At 34.2% G+C, this 23,207-nt stretch overlaps 1 protein-coding gene across 2 annotated transcripts; it reads left to right on the top strand.

Moving 5' to 3' along the window:
• Positions 1–525: 525 nt before the first annotated feature.
• Positions 526–18,881, top strand: LOC127848376 (uncharacterized). Of its 2 annotated transcripts, none has more exons than XM_052380800.1 (5): positions 526–1,127; positions 1,256–1,414; positions 1,729–1,807; positions 3,467–10,991; positions 11,711–18,881. In XM_052380800.1, the coding sequence occupies exons 1-4, from the start codon at positions 648–650 to the stop codon at positions 6,985–6,987; spliced, it is 4,239 nt and encodes a 1,412-aa protein (XP_052236760.1). In that variant the 5' UTR covers positions 526–647; the 3' UTR covers positions 6,988–10,991; positions 11,711–18,881. Both variants share the same exon structure in this region, with proteins under 2 accessions (XP_052236760.1, XP_052236761.1).
• The last annotated feature ends 4,326 nt before the right edge of the window (positions 18,882–23,207 follow it).

Genomic DNA, 23,207 nt, shown 5'->3' with positions numbered 1-23,207 from the left:
ACGAAACTACGAAGATTGCTTATATAAGGTATAAAATACTTGACCTGTGTATAACCGGTGGAATAGCCGAGAGGGCTAATGCGTTTTTACTTCAGACTAACTCCAGGACTCCGGGGGTCACTGGTTCGAGCCCTGGTACCGGCTACTTTTTTTTTCTTTTTTAAATTTTATTCTTGATTTTTTACTTGAGCTTTTAAGATCCAATGTTTACATTTATCAATATAAAGCATTTAATGACAAACTTCAAAATATGCCAAAATCTGTGAAAAGGCCCCTTTAAAGACAAAACTCACCGATATTGTGCGGTTTTGTGGAAAATCTTGATAACGATCGATCGTGGGAATTCCAAGTTGTTACACGGACTCTTTTGTGATAATAACATCGCGAACATTAATGGCAATCAACCAACTGACGACGAAATATTTTTTAGCAATGGTTTATATGGTAGTATGAGTTTATATTGCAAGTAATTTACATAGTATGTATTCCTGTTGTAGACGATATAACCCAACGTTGCGAAGACTACTTATGAACTGCAGCTACGACTTCAATTTCGCCCGGTATTTTATTGCATGCACCTCTAGCAAATTTGCACGTTTCATGAAGTTCCCATAAGAGTGAAATCGGTGGATACATACATATTGACAATGGAAACAAAACTCACGAAGAAAGAGGCACAGAACTGGTTAAAATGTATGTTTGCAACATATACGACCAGAGATGTAATTGCACAATTAGCCGACCTGGGATTTAAACTATTTTACTCACATGTACGAAGTGACATGCGTTCAAAACTCGGAATAGTCGAAACACAGACATGTAGTAGATGTAATAACATTTCCAAACAATGCCACCTGTGTTCAGAAATAGGTATTCGAATTTGGGATAACCATCGTTTTAAAAAAGCGAGCTTGAAAGGCCCTTCATGGAGTAATACGGATTCAACAAAATGGTGCGTTGATCCGTGGGAGTTAGCAAAATGTTATATGCCTCCCACGGGTTACCGGGATAAGCCAAATGCCGAAAGCACAGACTTCAATGGCATTATTGGTGCCATATACAATTGTACCTGGATGCAGTGCTATTTTGCTGATGATCTTAATAAAGATTCTAATATATGTGCAGAGGTATTTTACACATGTATTTTCAATTTTTATATATCTGAATTAGGTATTTAAACGTTATAAATTAAATCCGTATACCAATGTTAAAAGCCTTGTGTTTACAGTAAGTGGATAAATTTATTGACATACAGGCACGTGAAGAAGTTAATAAACTACGACACCTACAGGACACGAACATAGATGATGGGGCTATGATCAGCTTCTTCGATTGTCTTTTAAATCTCCTTAATGATCCTGGACACTTACACAGTTTAAAGCCGGCAGTGGATGCACGCTTGTACCTTAAACAGGTAATGAATTTCGATAATGTATCAACGTTATCGATTTTCCGTTCATGTCCATGTATTGATTCCAATAGGATCGCAACGTCTGCGCTTCTTTAATGCGGATATCTTAAATTTGCAATTCCATGATTGAATATTCGAGGAGTTCTATTATAGTTGTGTCAACTCATAGTATTACCTTACTATGATATATATTATATATTTATATATTATTATATGTGAACCCTTGGAACATATGAATTAATTCCCAGGAGTCTGGTCGATGTTTAAAAAGGCAAAAGTAAAAAGCATTTTCAGTGTTAAATCCATTTGTTTTTCAGCTTCAGCAAGACACTCTGCAGTTGTCCGAAAAGGCGGTAAATAGCACGTTGAATAAACTTTACGAGGACCAAAAGGAAGGTAAGATAGTATAATGTCTTCAATATCCTCATGTCTCTTATTGAATATGTTCAAGAAAAGCATAAAGTAGATTCATTTTGACTTACGTATTGCACGTTTTTTTTTTGTTCTTTTTAATTATGTATACTTTATTATTATGCATGGTAATGGTTGAGTTTTTTATATAATTTTCAAAACATGTTCTTCATGAATGTGTTCGCGGCGGCGCTTGAAAAAATAGTGATATTAACGACATGATGTGTGATTTATTTGTAATCATAGCATTTGATCGAGGTGCATTTCCTAAATAGTAATGTTTATCAAAGACAAACACATTCATTGGATTTGTAGTCAAGTTATAACACTTATAACACTGTGGCGCAAAATTGGACTGGTCGCAGATTCTCTCCCACTCTGAACCATAACCTCTTAATTTGTTTCTCATAAAGACGACACACCCAGGTAATGTGTAACGGTATCTGAACTTACTTGATTTACAGTCAGGTGCTTAACTTTCGAACTTATCCCTTGAAAAATCGGAACTTCTGTTGGATAAAATAAATAGTTTCGTTTTGCACACTCGGTAATTGCAAAATGATAGCCGCAAATTATTAATCGCTAAAAACCTTACCGCGACGCTTTCGATATTTGTTGGAAAACATGAATTGATATTATTAATCCTTCGAGCTAAGAACGATTGATAATATGCCCAATATGTTTCCAATATAAATTTTATTTATTCTGACTCACATTCTTCGTCGTTATAGCTTTACAATTTTTCGATCGCTAAAACTCTTTGCATTGAAAAGTTAATAAAAGGCATAATGTTCTGGATACCATATATATGTGTATATATATATATATATATATATATATATATATATATATATATATATATATATATATATATATATATATATATATATATATATATATGGAGAAAGATATATATAAAGAGATATATATATATATATATATTAGGGATGGGAACGAAAACTGAAAAGGTTATTCGAATATTCGTTTTGTCATTATTCGAATATATTCCAGTATTCGATTTGTACAACATATATTAAAATGCCCGAACTTATGACCGTCCGGAGCAACGTGTTATTTCATATTTCCACTAATACCACTATAGATCGAGTATGTGCAGCGTTGAACCACTTGATAGAGTAATAATTTAAGAAAAAAGTTTATCGATAATTAATGATTCCTTTTAAATAAATACTGTTTATTTTCATAAAATATAAGATATTTCCGGAAAACACATTACCGTAATTTTAATTCATTTCAATACTTCTTATTGATTCGGATAACTTCCCATCGATAACATTTATGCTTTTGTTTTTGCTATCATTTTATTGAATCAAGAACCACGACGATTTAATTGGTTGATATTTGAGATTCTTAGTTCTGATTAAATAAACATTGATTTTAATAGAGATAAAGCATTGGAAACAAACATGCCATAGTTTCTAGGTCCCGGTGGAACATTCCCGCTTTTGGGGTATTTGGTCCGGCGTCATAAGACAATTTGACAATAACCACTTCCCGAAAAATGTAACATAAATTAAGTAACTTAAGAACACACGCTTAATTAGTGACTACCTATTGTTAACTCTAAATTAGCTTGAATCACATGCTGAAAAAAATTAACATTTATAATTTTAAACATTTCAGAGTTCCGTGAGAGGTTAATAGAATTATACTCGACGACAAAGAAAACTGTGTCTGTTTCACCCCTAAGGGAGGGCCTTGACAAACCCATCGGGGATGTCTATGTAAAACCGAAAATGAGCCACGTTACAATAGATAAAGATGGATCTCGAAAGAAAACAGACAATGCTGTTCATCAATACAAAGACTTATTTTACACAGATAAAAAGCTAAATAGCCGTGTTTTTATTCAAGGGGAACCCGGAGTTGGGAAAACTACATTCCTTACTAAACTTGCGCTTGACTGGTGTGATGCAGTGTCTGTGCATAATCCTGATCACAAGGCAACGTTTATTGATGTTGACACCTTGATGGAATTCCAGTTTCTCTTTTACATATCACTGAGAGATGCGAATGACCAGCGTGAGGTAACAGAGATGATCAAAATACAAATAATCGATATGATTTACACTGGTGATAAACGTGAAGAGGTCGTTAAGCTTTTATCACAAATCATGGAACAAGAGACATGCCTCATAACTATGGATGGGCTTAACGAGTGGGTTGATCCTCTGAATAAATGCGTAATACCATTACTGGTACCATGCCATACAAAATCCGTATCTGTAATTACATCACGGTCATGGAAAATGGCGGATGAGCGAATTAAGGATTCCGAAATTAAAAATTTAATAGAAATTGAAGGAATAATTGATTCAGAAGACCTATCAAAGAAAATAATAAACAGTCTTCAAACTAGTAATGTAAAGACACACACTGAATTCATAGTGTACGTACACGAACGTCGATTGTGGCATTTGTTTACTTCACCCTGGCTGCAAACTCTGTTAGTTAACTTGTGGATGAACAATATGCCAGTTAGTGGTTCCTTGTGTGAAATTAATTGTATTCTTATCGACATGCTTTTTAAGAATGCACATGCGAAAAAGGGATATTTTAAAAAGGGGAATTCATTTCGTTGTTTATTAAATACACGCTTTATTCATCAGCAGATCAATATTTTTGATGCTCTTGCAAATGCTGCGTTTCAATTTACGTTTTCATCGAACAAATCGCTGGTGTTCACGGAACGAGAATTATTGAATTACATGACAGAAGATCAGTTGTCATTTTGCCTCAATGCTGGCGTATTAACTCAAAGATACAGCTCCGCCGTGCCGTACCAGTTTTCATTTATACACGAGACAGTTCAGGAATTCATGGCTGCCTATCATATCGCCAATTCAAAGAACGACCTCATAACACATTTCCGATCCGGAGCGAAATATTATGTGTTACAAATAAGTCAGACAATAATTTATCTTTGTGGACTTAATTGTGAAAAAGCTAATAAACTGATTAAACAGTTGGAAGACGACGACCTTCAGAATTCTATTAATCACGGATTGAGCGAGTATGTAAAAGGAATTTATCCTCAGATTTTTTTTGGGATAGACGATGAAGATCTAACGGATAACGACTCATTTTGCCTCGCACTAGCAGCTTTATTCCAAGACATGATCATTGCTGGTTATATAGAAGCAAAGACAAACGGCGAGAAGAACATTTGCCTGAACTGTACGGACTTTATTTTCAATCCATATCTTAATGAGTCCAATTCAACTGCATTAAAGCTCCTTTTATTGGCCAACAACTCAAATGTTCGGTCACTTATTTTAGAAAGTAATGTTCTTAAAACAAGCGAAATAATTACAATCATACAAAAATCCAGACATTGTCTTAAACGTGTTAGGATGGCAGGGAATCCGGAAACTAATAAAGCGTTATATCAAACGAGCATTCAGGAGCTACAGATTAGCGGGGAATTTGACGCACCGTCGTTGCCCGGTGTATCAACAGAGAAAATAATATACAGAAGATGTCCGTCTCTGTCTCAATTGGCGTATTTGACGTTATCATACTGTACCCTTTCGAAAGATATAGTTCTTCCCGACACAATACACAGCATTACTTTAGTGCACTGTTCATGCTCGTCAGCGTTTCTACAACGGCTACTAGTGCGCTTATCGTATTTAAAACCGTATGTTCATGTCGTTTTGGTAAATATGGATGTAACTGATTCCGAAACTCACCAATTTCAGCGGGAATTATTATCAAGTGACTTAACAAATATCCATCTAAACGTCGTATATGCATCTAGAGATCTGTGTAAATTGATACAATGTACATCTATAGGAATCTTAGGAATCTCAGGCCTGGACACGGCTGGTAGTGACTCATCAGTATTAGAGATTGTTCACACACTCAACAGGCTTTCAGAGCTTCGTTTATGTGGGACCAATACAGGTCGATGCGATCTCAAGCTGCCTGCTTCCTTACAGAGTATTATTCTGCGAGATGTTGAATGTTCAACTGAGTGGCTGTGCAGCTTGTTGATTACACTCTCTTCATTTGACCATCCTGTCACCTGTGAAATGTGGGAGGTTGTATTGAAGTCAAGTGAACAAATCCATGGAGAGGAATCACTTACACATATATCAGACTTGAGATCTGAAATACTGTCACTTGAACTGTCCAATATACAGCTTAGAGTGGTAACTGGTAGTAAGGAACTGTTTGAAATATTACGCGATACAAGTATAGACATTCTATACCTTAGAACGGCTGATTGTGTCTCATTAGCATCAGAGATTCTTCACACGCTCAACAAGCTAACAAATCTTTTATTGTGGGGGACCTATACGGGTCGATGTGATCTCAGATTTCCTGCTTCATTGAAGTATATAACTCTTCAGGAAGGCGATTATTCATCTGACTGGCTGTGCAGCTTGTTGATTACACTCTCTTCATTTGATCATCCTGTCACGTGTAATCTGCTGGGTAATGTATTGGAGTCAAGTGAAGAAACACGTGGAGAAGAGTCACTTACACATATATCAGACTTGCGATCTGAAATACTTTCACTTGACCTGTCAAAAATAGGACTTTCAGTGGAAACTGGTAGTAAGGAACTGTTTGAAATATTACGTGATACAAGTATAGACATTCTATACCTTAGAACGGCTGATTGTGTCTCATTAGCATCAGAGATTCTTCACACGCTCAACAAGCTAACAAAGCTTTTTTTGTGGGGGACCTATACGGGTCGATGTGATCTCAGACTTCCTGCTTCATTGAAGTATATAAGTCTGCAAGAAGGCATATATTCATCTGACTGGCTGTGCAGCTTGTTGATTACACTCTCTTCATTTGATCATCCCGTCAAGTGTCACCTGTTGGGTAATGTATTGGAGTTAAGTGAAGAAACATGTGAAGAAGAGTCCCTTACACATATATCAGACTTGCGAGCTGAAATACTTTCACGTGACCTGTCCAATATAACGATTTCAGTGGAAACTGGTAGTAAGGAACTGTATGAAATATTACGTTATACAAGTATAGACATTCTTGACCTTTTAACGGCTGATTGGGTCTCATTAGCATCAGAGATTCTCCACACGCTCAACAGGCTAACAAAGCTTTTTTGTGGGGGACCTATACGGGTCGATGTGATCTCAGACTTCCTGCTTCATTGGAGTATATAAGTATGCAGGAAGGCGAATATTCATCTGACTGGCTGTGCAGCTTGTTGATTACACTCTCTTCATTTGATCATCCTGTCACGTGTCACCTGTGGGGTAATTTATCTGAGTCAAGTGAAGAAACATGTGGAGAGAAATCACTAACACATATATCAGACTTGCGATCTGAAATACTTCTAATTGATCTGTCAAATATAGCACTTTCAGTGGAAACGGGTAGTAAGGAACTGTTTGAAATATTACGTGATACAAGTATAGGGATTCTAGACCTGAGAACGGCTGATTGTGTCTCATTAGCATCAGAGATTCTTCACACACTTATCACGCTCACAAGTCTTGATTTGTGGGGAATCTATACAGGTCGATGCTATCTCAAACTACCTGCTTCATTGCGACGTATTGGTCTGCAGGAATTAAAATGTTCATCTGAGTGGCTGTGCAGCTTGTTGATAACACTGTCTTCATTTGATCATCCTTTCACGATTGATATGTGGGGTGATGTATTGCTGTCAAGTGAAGAAACATGTGGAGTCTTATCACATACATATGTATCAGCCTTGCGATCTGAAATATTGTCACATGACATGTCCAATATTGAGATTCGAATGGAAAGTGGCAGTAAGGAATTGTTTGAAATTTTACGGGATTCAAGTATAGGGATCCTAGATATGAGAACGGCTTATTGTGCCTCATTTGCTTCAAATATTCTTCACACCTTAAACACGCTAACAACGCTTAATTTATGCGGGACATATACGGGTCGATGTGATCTCAAGCTGCCTGCTTCATTTCAGCGTATACGTCTGCAAGATGTCGAATGGTCAACTGAGTGGCTGTGCAGCTTGTTAATCACACTCTTTTCATTAGATTATCCTGTCAAGTGTGAAATGCGGGATGATGTATTCCTGTCAAGTGGAGACGTATCACATACACATGTTTCAGATTTGCGATCTGAAATACTGTCACTTGACCTATCCAATATTGAGATAATCGTGACAAATGGCAGTAAGGAACTGTTTAACCTATTACGTGATACAAGTATTGGGAGTCTGCTAATTGCCGCTGAAGATTATTGCTCCTTGGGAACCTTTATGCTAACACAGTTGAACAAGTTGAAACAGATAAATTTGGTTGGAACTTATTTGACACGATTTGATTATGACTTACCACTATCCCTAGAGTTGATGATATTATATGAGTGCAAGTATTCATTGGAATCGCTATATACTATCTTGATCAAACTGTCTTCAATAAAACACAATGTGAAATTAGACGTGAGTAACTGTTCCGTGATATCTGGACAGGAAGCATGTCCACCTAGTTCAAAAGATAACTTACTAAAATGGGAATATTCCAAGAGTGTTAAAACTGGTGTAAATGAGAGATTATATACCAATGTGTCCGATTTACAGTCAAGAATGATGGCAATTAACATGTCGAACATTGAACTACGCATCTTAAATTTCCAAAAGGAGCAGTTCGAAATATTGCGATGTACGAATATTAAAAGCGTGCATCTTACGGCTTTCGACGATGTTTCACTAACATTTGTGACGCAAAACACATTACCCGCGTTTAAAGAAATCCGTTTACAAGGGACGTACTTGACAGGGTTTTATCACAAATTACCGCCCACCCTTCAATATATGATTTTAGAAAAAGGATATTGTTCATCAGATTGGCTCTACAGTTTGATGATACAACTTTCGAAGATAGGTCATTTAGTGGAGGTGTTATTAAATGAGTACCAAGTTTTACAGAGGCGAGAGTCGATAAGAACAGACTCAGAACCGCCAATGAGAGGTGCAGATTTGTCAAACGTTAAGTTGAATGTATTAAAGGATTGTCCTGGGTTTTATGAAACGTTACCCACAATACATATCACTAGTCTGATCATGACGAAAATAGAACACGCTGACATGCTGTCGCAGACACTACCTCTTCTCACCCACTTGCAGAAGTTAAGGATTTGTTTGGAAAAGTGTGATATGGAGATAAAACTGCCAGAATGTATTAAGTATTTGTTTATTATTTATAAAACATGGTCTCCGCCATCATTACAACATTTTGTACATAATATGTCTATTATCAAACACAGTTTACAATGTAAACTGTTGTTCCGCGTGGCAGAGAATGAACATGACTATACCAGAATTAAGCAAGAATATAGTGAACTAAAATCAGTTGATGTTCAAAAGTTTGAAGTTATAAACAAGCGGGGTTCTGTTCGTGGCGCTGCTGCTTTTACACTTTCTGCTACTGCTGATGATGACGATGACGATGATGACAGACGATTACTCAGCTCTGAGGGATTATTTGTTGACTCGAAACCATGGATCCATTACGGAAAAGTTCGACTAAATATTTCTTGCCAAGATAAGTCTGGATGTAGTTCTTAAACTCGTGCATTTTCATATTCTTAAATGTATGTAAATCGCATGCCAGAAATCTGTCCGCTTTCTGAAGCTAGTTTAAGGAATTCCATGACTTGACATAGGTTTTCCATTAAATATCGCATTGGTATATTTTGATTAACAAACACAAATTAACAGTCGTCTTCATTAAACTAACAATCAGCTATAATAAAAATGATGAACACAATGTATCTTGTTGTTTAGCTCATTATATTGAAGAAGATTTATGGAACAGCGAACTGTACATTGATGTTAATTTATCAACGATTATACGTGTTATCAAATCTTTATAAAGTGTGTGTTTATCGTGCGTCAAACCATGGTCATAACCCCGGAAAACATAGTAAAGAGAGCGGGAGCGAAAACACTGGTCGTAACAAGTTACCAAGACAGCAGCCCAAAGAATGGTCGTAGACTCGGGTCACCAAGCTCTTACTGGCATACTAAGGCGGCAGCTCAAAGCACGGTCGACAACGCGAGTTAAAATGTCAGATGGCCCCACCTTGGTCGTCTTGCAGTTGAACGAGAGGGCGCAAAACAATATGTTTATCTCGATTGAACCAGTCAGTAGCGAAAACAATAGTCATCATCACGGGTAACCAAATCAGCGGGGCGAACAATTCTAATATTCGCAGGTTAACACGTCAGCAGTGCAGACAATTTTGGTTATTGTGGGTTACCAAGTCGGCAGCCCAAACAATGGTCGGCATCGCGGGTTACTAAGTGAGAATCGAAGGAAATGGTGGTAATGTTGGGTTACAAAAAGTCGGCCGCGCTACCATTTGTAGTCAACGCGGGTCATCGAGTTATCAAATAAGCAGCACACACCATTGCCAGCTTCACATTGTCAAAGAATCTGCGGCAAATATGGTCATCATTGCGGGTTTCCAAGTCAATAACACAAACATGGTTGTATCAGCAGTTGTCAAGTCAGCAATAAATGGTCCTCATCACGGATAACGAGTCACTGGTGCAAACATGGTCGTATCGCGGGTTACCAAATCAGCAATCTATGATCAAGTTACCAAGTCAGCAGCGTAAATAGTAATCGTCGTCGTAGAATGCCAATTCTGCATTACTGGTTTATAAAACAGGAGCGCAAACCATAGTTGCTAACAGCGTTTCCAAGTTAATTGTGCCAAGCAAGGTCGTCAGTTGGGTATCCTCGTCATGGTGCAAACCTTAACCGTCATCGCGGGGTGCCCACTCATTAAGGCAAATAATAATCATTTATCGCGGGCTTCGAGATCGAAAGCGCCAGAAATGTTCGTCATCGCGGGTTACGAAGTCAGCATCGTTAATCATGCTCGTCATCTTTTTTCACCAAATTAGCGTCACAAACAATGGTCGTCATCGCGTTGTACGAAGTCAGCAGCGCGAACAATAGGCGTCATCGCGGGTTGCAAAGTCAGCAGTGCTAACAAACGGCGTCATCGCGGGGATCGAAGTCAGCGTGGAAAATTATGGTCGTCATCGCAGATTACAAAGTCAGCGGCGCAAACAATAGTCATCGTCGCGGATTGCCAAATCAGATGCACAAGCCGTTGCCATTATAGCGAGGTTACCATGTCAGCTGCGCTCAATTACTCAAAGGTATTTTTGACATTGAAATTGCACTTTCTGCAGAAATAAATTGTACTTGCTCGTTATCACTGTCCTTTAACTATTTACTTTAAAATGTGTCTGAATGTTACAAATAAGGAAATAACACCTATTTTGTTTTATATGCATACAACGAAAGTTGAATGCCTTCCTTTCAGTTACTGAAAACCCTATTGATAACTATTACATTGATAACAACAGCGTGATATTAATTCTTACTGGTCATATTATGTATACCTTTGCATTTAAAGAAAACATATTTATATGCAAACCATCGTTGCTGCAACATGCTTACACAACTTTTAAGCATGATTAAATGCTGACTGTCTTGTTTAAAATAAATATAATGCATGTTTATGTTCCAGAAATAACAACAAAGTTAGTTCCTTACAAATCTAGATAAGCGATGTTTGCAATGGCATGGTTTTACATGATAATGAAACAATCATGCAAATACTTATCATATGATCATCACATTCCAACGCAATTCTCAGTTTCAATCAATACGATGCTATAATTAGCGACCTGATTCAAGTTGTGAGAATCGACACAAACGGGATTCACATCGCATACCATTCAAATAAATCGGATTACGTTAACACTGTACATAACACAAATGATACAGTTACACAATATTAAAATAAGGTATTATGTTAAAGGTCGAATAATTTAAAAATATGAATATGCTGTCAGTACGTTTTTTCTTGCAGCGATGCCCTTATTGGGTCCACTGTGTATGTGTATGAGACGAGCATAAGCAACAACTCCGCAATAAGTGAAACGGACTGCCAACGATGCCGGACTCAAGCTTCTAATGACGGAATACAGCACTAAGGATAAGTTCCACCGCACTGATTATGATTGTTTTGAGTGACGTTTTTTGTTTCCCTGTGATTGGATGTACGCGTATATAAATGAAATATATAAAGTACTATATTTGACAGTGTTACGTAATAATTTTAATGGACACAGTAAAAGTATATAACATAAGACAAAAATTGTGTACACACCGTTTAACTTTAGTCATGTAAATAAGTGTAAATATTTTTTTACGTCGCTACTGAAGCGGTTGTACATGCACTACCTTGTATTGTTTTGTGATTTTTAATTGTTTCTTTAGAATGTTTTATTTTTCGAAAATCCCACAAAATCCTTTCTGTAAATGTAAATATAAGTATTTATTACGTTGTTGTTCATTCAGAATAACCATGCAAATAAATAGTTACGTTGGTTTATAAATGTGCGTTGCGTGTAAATAATTTATTGAAATGACTTTATGCATGTTAATGTAATTGGTATTATCTGGATGTTACTCAATGAAATGATTTTTCAAACTGACGATATGCTGCGACACAATAATTATAGCTATGCACATACACAGCTGCATTTGAACATGTTTTTTTTTCTACATGTATGTAGTCCATATAAAATGATGTAACATCTGTGAAGACCATGTATTATGTTTTCGCGTTGCCGTTTTTGCCATTGTTATCATGTTCAAATGCTACCCTGTAAATCACGTGTTAGTGTACATTACACGAAGGTCATCATTTCGAATGATCATATATACCTTGTAAAGTTGATGATCAACGTGCTCATAGATTGTAAATGCCATTATAGTTACATAGTATTGTACGTTCATATTTTTTGTATTCTTGTATGCAATTATAATCATTGCACATAGAAGTATAACTTTACTCGCGTAAGTCGATTAATGCAAACATAAGGATTAAATAAAGTGTGTAGAAACGATCCTCAATGTTGTCAAATAAAACCTACTTAGTGGCTTTAGTAATATTATTTTCACGCAATACATGTTAAAAACAATTATGTTAAGATTCGTGTTGAGTTTAAGCTCAATTTCAATTGGTTACGCATTTTAGTTTAAGTAGTGTCTGTATATATCACATTGCTTTATTATGTGTATATTTAGTCTAATTTTTAAATTCGTCGGCATTACATACATGAAGACGGAACGCTGCTTATACAAATTTCAAGCCTTACTTTATGGTCTATATATACAAAAAGAACGTAGATTTAGTATCTTATCAGTAATTACCGACAAAAAGTTTAATTAATCAACGGACACAAATAAAGAAACTTATTGAAGTCAAAATGGAATTGCATTTGTTAGAAGGCAACTAGTACGTCCACCATATAACTTAGTCAGTCTTAATTTCGCGTTTGTTGAGATAGACTTTAAATGCATATTTTAAAGTACATACAGTATGAACTATTGTCATATTAATGTATACAATTATATTTTTGCAAAAGGTGGATGACTTGAAGTTCATACTATTATGCGAATGTTTTTATTTGATTATTGTGTAAGATGTTTTTTTAATATGTCAATATTATAAATGTTAAATCACTGTAAATTGGAAATAATTATTAAAGAAGTTTAGAAAGGAACAAGTCAGTTCGCGTTTAAATTGTATCATATGTGCTCAGTTCATTTTCGAATATATCGTATTTTATTTATGTTAAAGTTAATCATTTCCAATATCGTTTAAGCGAATGATGTTAAAAAATTCTAATGCGCCAGTTTGATTTATTTACCGAAAAGTTAACTGAGGTTTTAATTACATGTGTAGATAAAGGAAACATTAGGTTTTTTTGTATTGTCTATGATTTCGTTAGTTTTACAATATGTTGTGTGAATGCAATTTAAATGTCAATTAAACATATGTCATTTACTGCTAAATAAGCCATCAGAGTTGTATACTATGTTCAATAAACTTATGCGTCCAAGATACATAGCAATAATTGAATTGTGTTTGTATATAAGACAGATAGTTACTTTGCATTCTATTGTTGAACATGTTATAATATGTTTTCCTAATTTTTCAGATAATTTAAATCTGATATGTTTTTATCTCAAGTATTTGCGTTTGAAGCAGATAATGATACCACTCGTTGGAATTAAACGGCTCCCAAAGTTGAAAATAGTACATTCGTTGACTTACGTATATTACCGGAACAATGCGTGTACATATAATAATACATGTTCATGCATTTTATCATTCTAAAATATTGAAAAGAATTGAACAAAATTGCACGTATTTTTGTTCAGATGCAAATTTGGTAAATGAAGAAATTCCCAAATACGCATTTTCAGAAACATAACATATCTTATAATTATGTTTATTAGTATATAACAGTGTATTTAAACTATATTATAGCGTATATTGTTTGTAAATGCATTGATTTGGAGAATAAGGACAAGCAACGTGTTTTCTAAATGATGAGCATGCATTAAATCGTACATTATTTCCCTGTCTTAAATAAGTTAAGTTTTTTCTCTGGATTGATTTGTAATTAAACAATTTAAACCAATATTGAATTCAATAGATAGACAGATCCATGTGTTTATTATACAAACATTGATGTTTAAATGTAATGTTAGATCCTGAATGAAGGTTATGTTGAAGCTTTTATGTTTCAATATTAACTTGTATGAATTACATGTTTGAATATTTCGTTATTATTTGATTATGAAATTGGAATGTGAAATTTTCGTCATTGTTGCTATTTGAAGGTTATATTTTAAATAAACTTTATTTGCCTCGTCAGTCCGTATGTGAAGGTCGATGCCATCCTACTCCATACCTTACAAACATTATGTGTTAGTATCAATTGAATACAGTTGTGTTAGTATATAGCTAAATACTATGCAATTTAATAAACAGGATGCAAGTTTATAAGCAGTGTACAAGGTATGATGTGCTTTTGAATTTTTCATGTTAGTGAAAACTCCTTTTTAGCTCTGGTACTGTTGGGATTTTTCTATATTATTTACAAACAAAAACATACCTTTTTATTTCAAGAAATAAAATATTGATGGGTGATTTTTTTCATAGCAAATTTTAAAGAGCACATCTTGGCAAGAAATGGTGGGCAAATTGATGTTTTATATAGTTGATAATATATTGCATGTGTTCACATTCCCTTAAAAGATGAGTTAAGGTTTCCTCATAAAAGAACATAGATTGTCGTTTACAATCATTTTGTATAACAGAGATTTTGTACCCAAGATGATGTGTATAATTTTAGTTTGAAGCCATTGTATATATGTTTCTCTGGAGTTTAAAAAAATAAAGTTATGTGTAAACTTCCAATCAATATTATTAAATATTTCATTCCATTTATTTTGGTTTTTCTTTATTAAATGTGTTTGTGCTATATTTTGATTTATTTTGGTTTTGCTTTAAAACAATCACATTCAGATAGAAAGAGATAAATACTTCAGTGGTGTTTGGCTTGTTAACAGAAGCAAAACTTGAATTTTAATTAAATTTGATACAGTTCGTTTAACTCCTTCATAGAATAAAAAACTTAGCTCTTTTCCAGTGTAATTTTCAATATCATTTTTGGTCTTGAGCCCTCCATAGGTACATAAAATGACTCTTACATGTCTATTTCATTTTTCATACATGTTCTTTTCATAAAAGCAATTCAGACCACTTTAAAAGTTGTCATTGTAAAATAATGGCATGTTAAATACATCATCAAATGTACAAACCTTAAATTTATTAACATATATGCTATACTTATTACTATCTATAATATTGAGCCCTCCTTCTTCATAAGGTTTGATAAGAACATTGTGTATCATTTTTAAAGGACCGTCCCAAATGAAGTTGTAAAAACAATTGTGTATTTGATTTAATACATGTAATCCTGGGCTAGGAAGAGCAATAAATAAATGTGTTTAAAGGGGAGTAACATGGATTTAACTACATTAATCTTCCCTAATGGTGAGATATTTCTCCTGTTCCAAAAAATTATGATATTTTGTAATATTGTCAATTTGCTAGAATAAGTATAATGAATGATTTTCTCTAGATTGACATCAAACATGATACCTAGTACTTTTACATTGGATGAACCACACATTAGTTTGTATTAAGTTGTAATTGAGTGTGTAATATTTCTTCGAGCCTATCTATATGAGTTTTGTTTTGTCATAGTTAATTTTTAGTCCAGATTCCAGGGCAATGGTATGCAGTAGTTCAAGTGCAGAGAAATTTCAGAACCGTCTAATAAAAGTGATGTGTCGTCTGCAAATTGGGATTTTTTATATTCAATGTTTATATTGTTATTCCTTTAATTTGTTTTGATTTTCGTATTTTGATTGCCAATATATCTGTATATGGTATAAAATGTAAGAACTGATCGGATCGCCCGGACGGCAGCCCTTTTTCAATTGTAAATGATTCTGACAGGAATCCATTGATCTGAATGGCTTACATAGTGTTGTATAAAAAAAAGAGATCCATTTTCTTAACATTGTACCAAAATTAAAATGAATTAGAGTTTTTTACGGTGAAAAATTGAATGCCTATGAGTCGATTGCCTTTTCAAAGTCCAACGTTAATAAATTAATGAAAGTCCCGGGATTTTGTTTTCTTCTGTATACTTTAGGATATCATACAATAGTCTTGTATTTTCACCTTCATATCTTCCTTTTATTAATCCAGTCTGATCTTTGGAAATTAATTTGTCTAGTACTGTTTTAAGCCTGTTTGCAATTGTGCCTGAAGCTATTTTGTATACAACATTTAAGAGTGTTAATGGTCTAAGATTGTTAAAGAAGTGTCTTGGCTTATTTTCTTTTGGTATACAGGTGATTATACGTTTTTTTGAGTGATTGATATAGCTCTAGAAATAAAAGCATAATTAAGACTTCTTAACATGAAATACTTAAGGTCTGTCAAGAAAACTTTTAAAAATTATGTTGTGAAGCCATCTGAACCAGGACTTTTAAAATATTTAATATTTTTCAGGGTAGTCGAGTTTTCTTCCATTGTCAATATGCCTTCTAATGCTTGAGCTTTATCGTTATTCAGTTTTGTACAATGTATCAAATTAAGTTCCTCAAAACTAGCGTTTTCAATTTCTTTTGTTTCACCTTTTGAGTATAAAGTCTTATAATATGTGGAAGCTTATACTAAACTTTCTTTTTAATCATATATATTTTGGCCATTATTGTTTATAATATAATGTATTGTTTTAATAGATGAGTGCTGTTTTTCCAAATTGCAAAAGCATTTAGTGGGTTTTTCGCCTTCATCAATCCATTTTGCTTTGGATCTTATGAATTATCCTTTCATTTTGATATCACGGATATCAGAAAGTTCCTACTGCAAAAAATGAAGTTCTTCAATATTGTTTTCAGTAATATGTTTTTCTAGAATTTCAAAAAAAGTTATAATAAAATCTACCCTGTCTTTCTTCTTTTAAGATCTGTATGATAAAAATGAGATAGTTTTGCCCCTTATTTCCATTAATAAGGTTACTAAAAAAGCTGGTCATTTATGGTAAACTGAATCTCACTATCATCAATCGTGTTCAACCAGTCAATATTATATACAGGCAGACACTATTGGTTTTTGATTTCTACAATTTGTATTTGCATGCAATCGAGATATTCTTGATCATGTAACAGCGAGTTATTGAATTTCCAGAGTCCTTTACTATGGGTTGTTTCGCAGATATTTGATTCTAATGTTATAGCTTAATGGTCAGATTTGTAGCTGGATTGTATATCAAATTTTCTAATATTTTGAACAAGATTACTAGTGAAAAGGAAGAAATCCAGCGTACCTTGTCGAAGAGTGTTTGGTTTTCTCCAGGTGTATTGATAAATGGTTCAATTTATTAGTCTAAAACTGTCAATCAAGTTTCTATCATGCATTGCAGAAGATAACAATTCTCTAGAATTTTTATTATTGTTAAGATTTTTGTAATGGACATAATCTAATTTAGAATCCAATACAAGATTAAAATCCCCACATTTAGTATAGGTATTATTTCCTAAGTTGTCAATGTCTGAAAGTAATTCGTTGAAGAAATTTGGTTTATCAATGATAGGTCCATACACGGTGCATAGCGTGAACCTTTTGTATCAAATGTTATATTTAAAAGTAGCAAGTTCCCAGACTGGTCTTTTTATAATGGCATGAACAGTTATATTCTTTTGAAATAATATGCAGACACCTCTTGAGTTTGAGTAACCATGGCTAAAATATCATTCACCATCCCACTGAGTATATATGTGTTTTTCTAGAGATGGAGTGAAGTGGCACTCTTGTAAACAATAGAAATGTGCCTTGATTGTTTTTTTTAAATTATATTCATTATTACGTTTTTTACAATCATTTAGTCCACAGCAGTTGTAAGAGAGTATTTAAGATCAGTCATCAGTAATTAAGCTCATTATATCCGTTTCATGTATTATACAAAAATGTACCCAATAATAAATAAACATGAAATAATTACATGCATTTTTTACAAGATTGTTATGCACACGAACCAAAAAAAATAGTTTTTTTCAGTACACTTGTGATCTGAACAGTATTTGTATAGAACGTTAAACACATGTCGAGCAAAGTACAACGCAGTTTGCTGTTTTATGCATGTTATTTTTTTTAATGTATCGTTAGAACTGTTTTTATAGTAGTAATTGATGAATGAAAAGCTGTTTAAATGCATAATCACATGAACTGAAATTCTCTCTTGATTTTTAAGAGACCGTCACTCCGTCACTCCGACAGTTGTACGTAAAACTACGAAACTTCGGTCTGAATCAAAACAAAATTTCAGTTCTTAACCATAACCCCGGTCTCAAATGCCAATATTCCACTCGATACACATTATCTTATACCATAAATGCATTTGTTATATATGTATGCATTCCAAATAAATCTTTCTTTAATAATATTTGTGTTAATATTAGTGCAATACAAGCAAAGCACTGTAACAACCCGTTTTGCAATTAATTTATTGCAAACAGGTTGGAGTGTCTTATTGCAATTTGATTTTTTTACAAGAACCCGTTTTGCAATAAACCCGTTTTGCAATAAATTTATTATACGGGTTGGAGTGTCTTATTGCAAAACGGGTTGGAGTGTCTTATTTCAATGCGAAAATTGTATAACAAACCGTAGTGCACTAAACTCTTTTTGCAATAAACTCATTACACACGAACTTATTGATTCAAATTGAATTGAATACTGTGCAATGTTATCTTTTCTTCAAATGGTAAGATGAACAAACAAGAGAGCCTGAAAGGCCTAAAGTCGTTCTCCTGAGATAACAAGATATTATTCATATTGGGTCAAATATTGTGACCAAAATTCATGAAGATCGAAAAAGAAATGTAACCTCTCGAGTGTTAACAAAGTTTTACTATAGCAATATAAGGGAAAATGCCCCATCCCCTGGCAGCCATATTTTTCAACCAATTGTAACCATTTTCGATCTGATCCAAGATATCATTGATACTGATATTCTGGCCAAATTTTATGAAGATTGGAATATAAACATGGCATCCACAGAGTTAACAAGGTAAATGTTGACGGCTCACAACGGCAATAAAGCGATCACAAAAGCTCACCATGAGCATGTTGTGCGATTACATTCGTGTTAAAAATTTTCTCACAGGCTTTGCCATTAACCTTTATAGTATGGATGGCTTTGTTATTATTTATTGCTATCATGTACCTGCAATATTGTGTGTATATTTACAATACACAAAGCATATGATATTAATAGACTAATTGAGCTCAATTAAGGACTTAAAAAACATTTTTTTGTCCTGATTTCATGAAGACTTTAAATATTCATGCACTTAGAGTTTCAAGATATGGGATGGTCCACAAATAAAAAGTATTTTTGATCTGTGTTGTGCAGGCTCTTTTTCCATGACTGTCAAAGTGAAATTTCCACGTGAAAAGGATGTCAATTTTTTTCTGAAGTACTTCATTCAACCATTGTGTATAATGAACTGTTCTGCATTTAATTTGCCATTTTGATAGGAGATGACCAGGGTGACGGAGAAAAGCGATATGCATTTGAGATCTGGTCAGGGCTACATATAAAAGTGGTTATATTTAAAAATGTTTAATTACCACATGACCACGGACTCTAGATCTCCGTGACATGCCTAAGGTTCTGAATTAATCTAGTATGAACATTTGAACTATATCTTTTTAACACTTAAAAATAATATTTGATGCACAAATTTAATCTACCAATGTGTACAGATACTACTTAACATATATTTGACTGTATTGAATGTAGGAACTTGTTAAAATATCCATTAGAAAAAGAAATCAGGATATGAAATATTCATTGCCTGAAGCACTGACGCTGGAGCTATGTTTAAATATCTTTAAACACACTGATAAAAGAAGTAAAACAATGCATTGATACTGCAGAGGGAAAATCATCCCCTCTTAACAATATGATACATAATATTGCATCACATTTTTTATCTGGATCTGGATAGGTACACAGCAGGATGTTTAGTTGTGCGCGCTGCGGGAGAGATATAGGAGTTACTTAAATTTTGGATTTGATTTAATATACTGAAATTCATCACTGAAGTTACAGTATTATCTCATTTGATATAGATGTATATGATTGTATCAAGCAAAATATATTAAATCATTGTCAGTATTAATTTACTGTCATGATTTCAGTATCATTTAAATGATTTCAGTAAAGTCTACCATTCATATGCATCAATTTTGTAAATATCAATATAAGTATACTACATGAAAACATTTTGAAACAAGGGCTGTTTGTAAAACATGCATGCCCCCCCCCCATACGGGCTGTCAGTTGTAGAGGCAGCCATTGTGTGATTACGTTTTTTTTGGCACTATGACCTTGACCTTCGACCTAGTGACCTGAAAATCAAAAGGGGTCATCTGTGAGTCATGACTAATGTACCAATGAAGTTTCATGATCCTAAATGTAAGCTTTCTTGTGTTATCATCCGGAAACCATTTAACTGTGTCAAGTCACCGTGACCTTGGCTTTTGACCTAGTGACCTGAAAGTCATTAGGGGTCATCTGCGAGTCATGATCAATGTACCTATGAAGTTTCATGATCCTAGGCATAAGCGTTCTTGAGTTATCATCCGGAAACCATTTTACTATTTTGGGTCATCGTGACCTTGACCTTTGACCTAGTGACCTGAAAATCAATAGGGGTCATCTGAGAGTCATGATCAATGTACCTGTGAAGTTTCATGATCCTAGGCATAAGCGTTCTTGGAAATCATCCGGAAACCATTTTACTTTTTCGGCTCACCGTGACCTTGACCTTTGACATAGTGACCTGAAAATCATTAGGGGTCATCTGCGAGTCATGATCAATGTATCTATGAAGTTTCATTATCCTAGGCATAAGCGTTCTTGAGTTATCATCCGGAAACCATTTTAATATTTCGGGTCATCGTGACCTTGATTTTTGACATAGTGGCCTGAAAATCAATAAGGGTCATCTGCGAGTCATGATCAATGTACCAATGAAGTTTCATGTCCCTATGCATAAGCGTTCTTGAGTTATCATCCGGAAACCATTTTACTATTTTGGGTCACTGTGACCTAGACCTTTGACCTAGTGACCTGAAAATTAATTTGGGTCATCTGCGAGTCATGATCAATGTACCTATGAAGTTTCATGATCCTAGGCTTAAGCATTCTTGAGTTATCATCCGGAAACCATCTGGTGGACGGACATACGGACCGACATGTGCACAACAATATACCTATTCTTCATCGAAGGGGGGCATAATAATACAGTAGCATGAACAAACAAGGGAGGCAACTCGTGATGTCACAACTTTTGCAGTGTATAAAAAGAGGTACTTAATTATCTCGCTTAACATGGGTCTAAATTACGTTTAAAAGCTATTTTTTGATTGGATAAAACAGTCCGAAATCATCCAATAAATAAAGTCGAGATATTTATCTTGCGGAACATGCAATGCTATGCTGCATGCAAGCTATTTAGAAAGTAAATATCGTAAATAAAAAAGTTTATGGTTTTTTTTCATGGTCATAGACAGTGTTCCTGGCTGAAAACGATGCAATATTATTTTTCAATCATTCATGTATTAGTTTTTAGCAAGAAAGAGGTAGAATATTTTTGTAAATCATAAGAATTTTTTATTTAAACGTGTGTCTGCTACAATTTAAGGTTCATGGGGGGTATAAAATCCATTAAAAATTCGCTTTGGTTTTTCTTCATTCAATGTGGTACAATATGGTCAAACTATATATCATTTTAAAGTTAAAGACGGATAGAATAACATAAACACATTTTTGACATTCAATATTTGTGTGCTTTATTCATATTTTGGTTTAAAACCAATACATTTTTACACTAATTTACAAAATCTCAATCTAAAGTTAGGAAGGATATGCACTACCTTAAGTTGAATAAATACAAAGCTATATACATATACAAGGTCAAGTTAACAACATTTCACAGAAAATTATTGTCATAAAACAACAAATGAGTTTTTATTCAACTGCCTATTTTGGATAAATTTCCTAAACAAAGTTCTAAAAATAACTAAAACGTAACTACTTTTTAAAAATCCAGGTATGGTGGATAATTAGAGTCACAATTCTTTTTCAAAGGCTTAACAATATTGTTATTTACCTCTCAACCAAATTGCAAATTTAAACCATCTCAAATTGAAATAGATTGCAGACGACATATAAAATTGTAAAGGAATATAAAGAAATTGGCAAACCGATTGATTTTATATTTCGATTCCTTCTACCCATTTTGAAAGCGTGGCCTTCGCTGTGCTCCGTAGAAACACGTGCAAAACAAATCGGTCGAAACCACGTGTAGTGGTGAGAAACCCGGGTATGTGTATACACATACCTGAGAAAACACAAACTTATTTTGACAGTTGGTTCGCAACTAGTAAAACAACTATTAACATTAATCAGCAAGAGATCGCACTCAATAACGGAAATGACCACGTAGAGATATCAGCACTTACCCTATTTCAAATATTTTCCAGCTGAAAATTGTCCCCCACACTTCTTTTTTAGTTTATTTGTATTGTTTTTCTGGAGCCGAAGTGCATCTCACAGAATATCCATCTAACTTCCGTTGTTTTCACTTTCGTTATTAAAAACTTTGTTTAAAAGAATTATTTCTCCTTTTAGATTGTCAAAGCGATGTGTTATTATATATTATCCATAGAATAGTATACCGTGATGAATTTAACGGAGTTACGTATCGATCTTTCTGTCAGTCTGTAAGCGTACTATTTTATGCGCAATAATAAAAGTATGGTGATTCGACAACAATTGTAAACATTGGTGAAATGCTTCTTACATAGTTATTCTTTTGAGTGTTTATGAGGTCTGATCGTGCAGTTTGCAAACATC

Source organism: Dreissena polymorpha, chromosome 10 (assembly GCF_020536995.1).
Source record: "Dreissena polymorpha isolate Duluth1 chromosome 10, UMN_Dpol_1.0, whole genome shotgun sequence".
In the NCBI taxonomy this organism is placed as follows: Eukaryota; Metazoa; Mollusca; class Bivalvia; order Myida; family Dreissenidae; genus Dreissena; species Dreissena polymorpha.
Note: the sequence above shows the minus strand (reverse complement) of the source record. Positions and strands in the feature narration are given on the sequence as shown.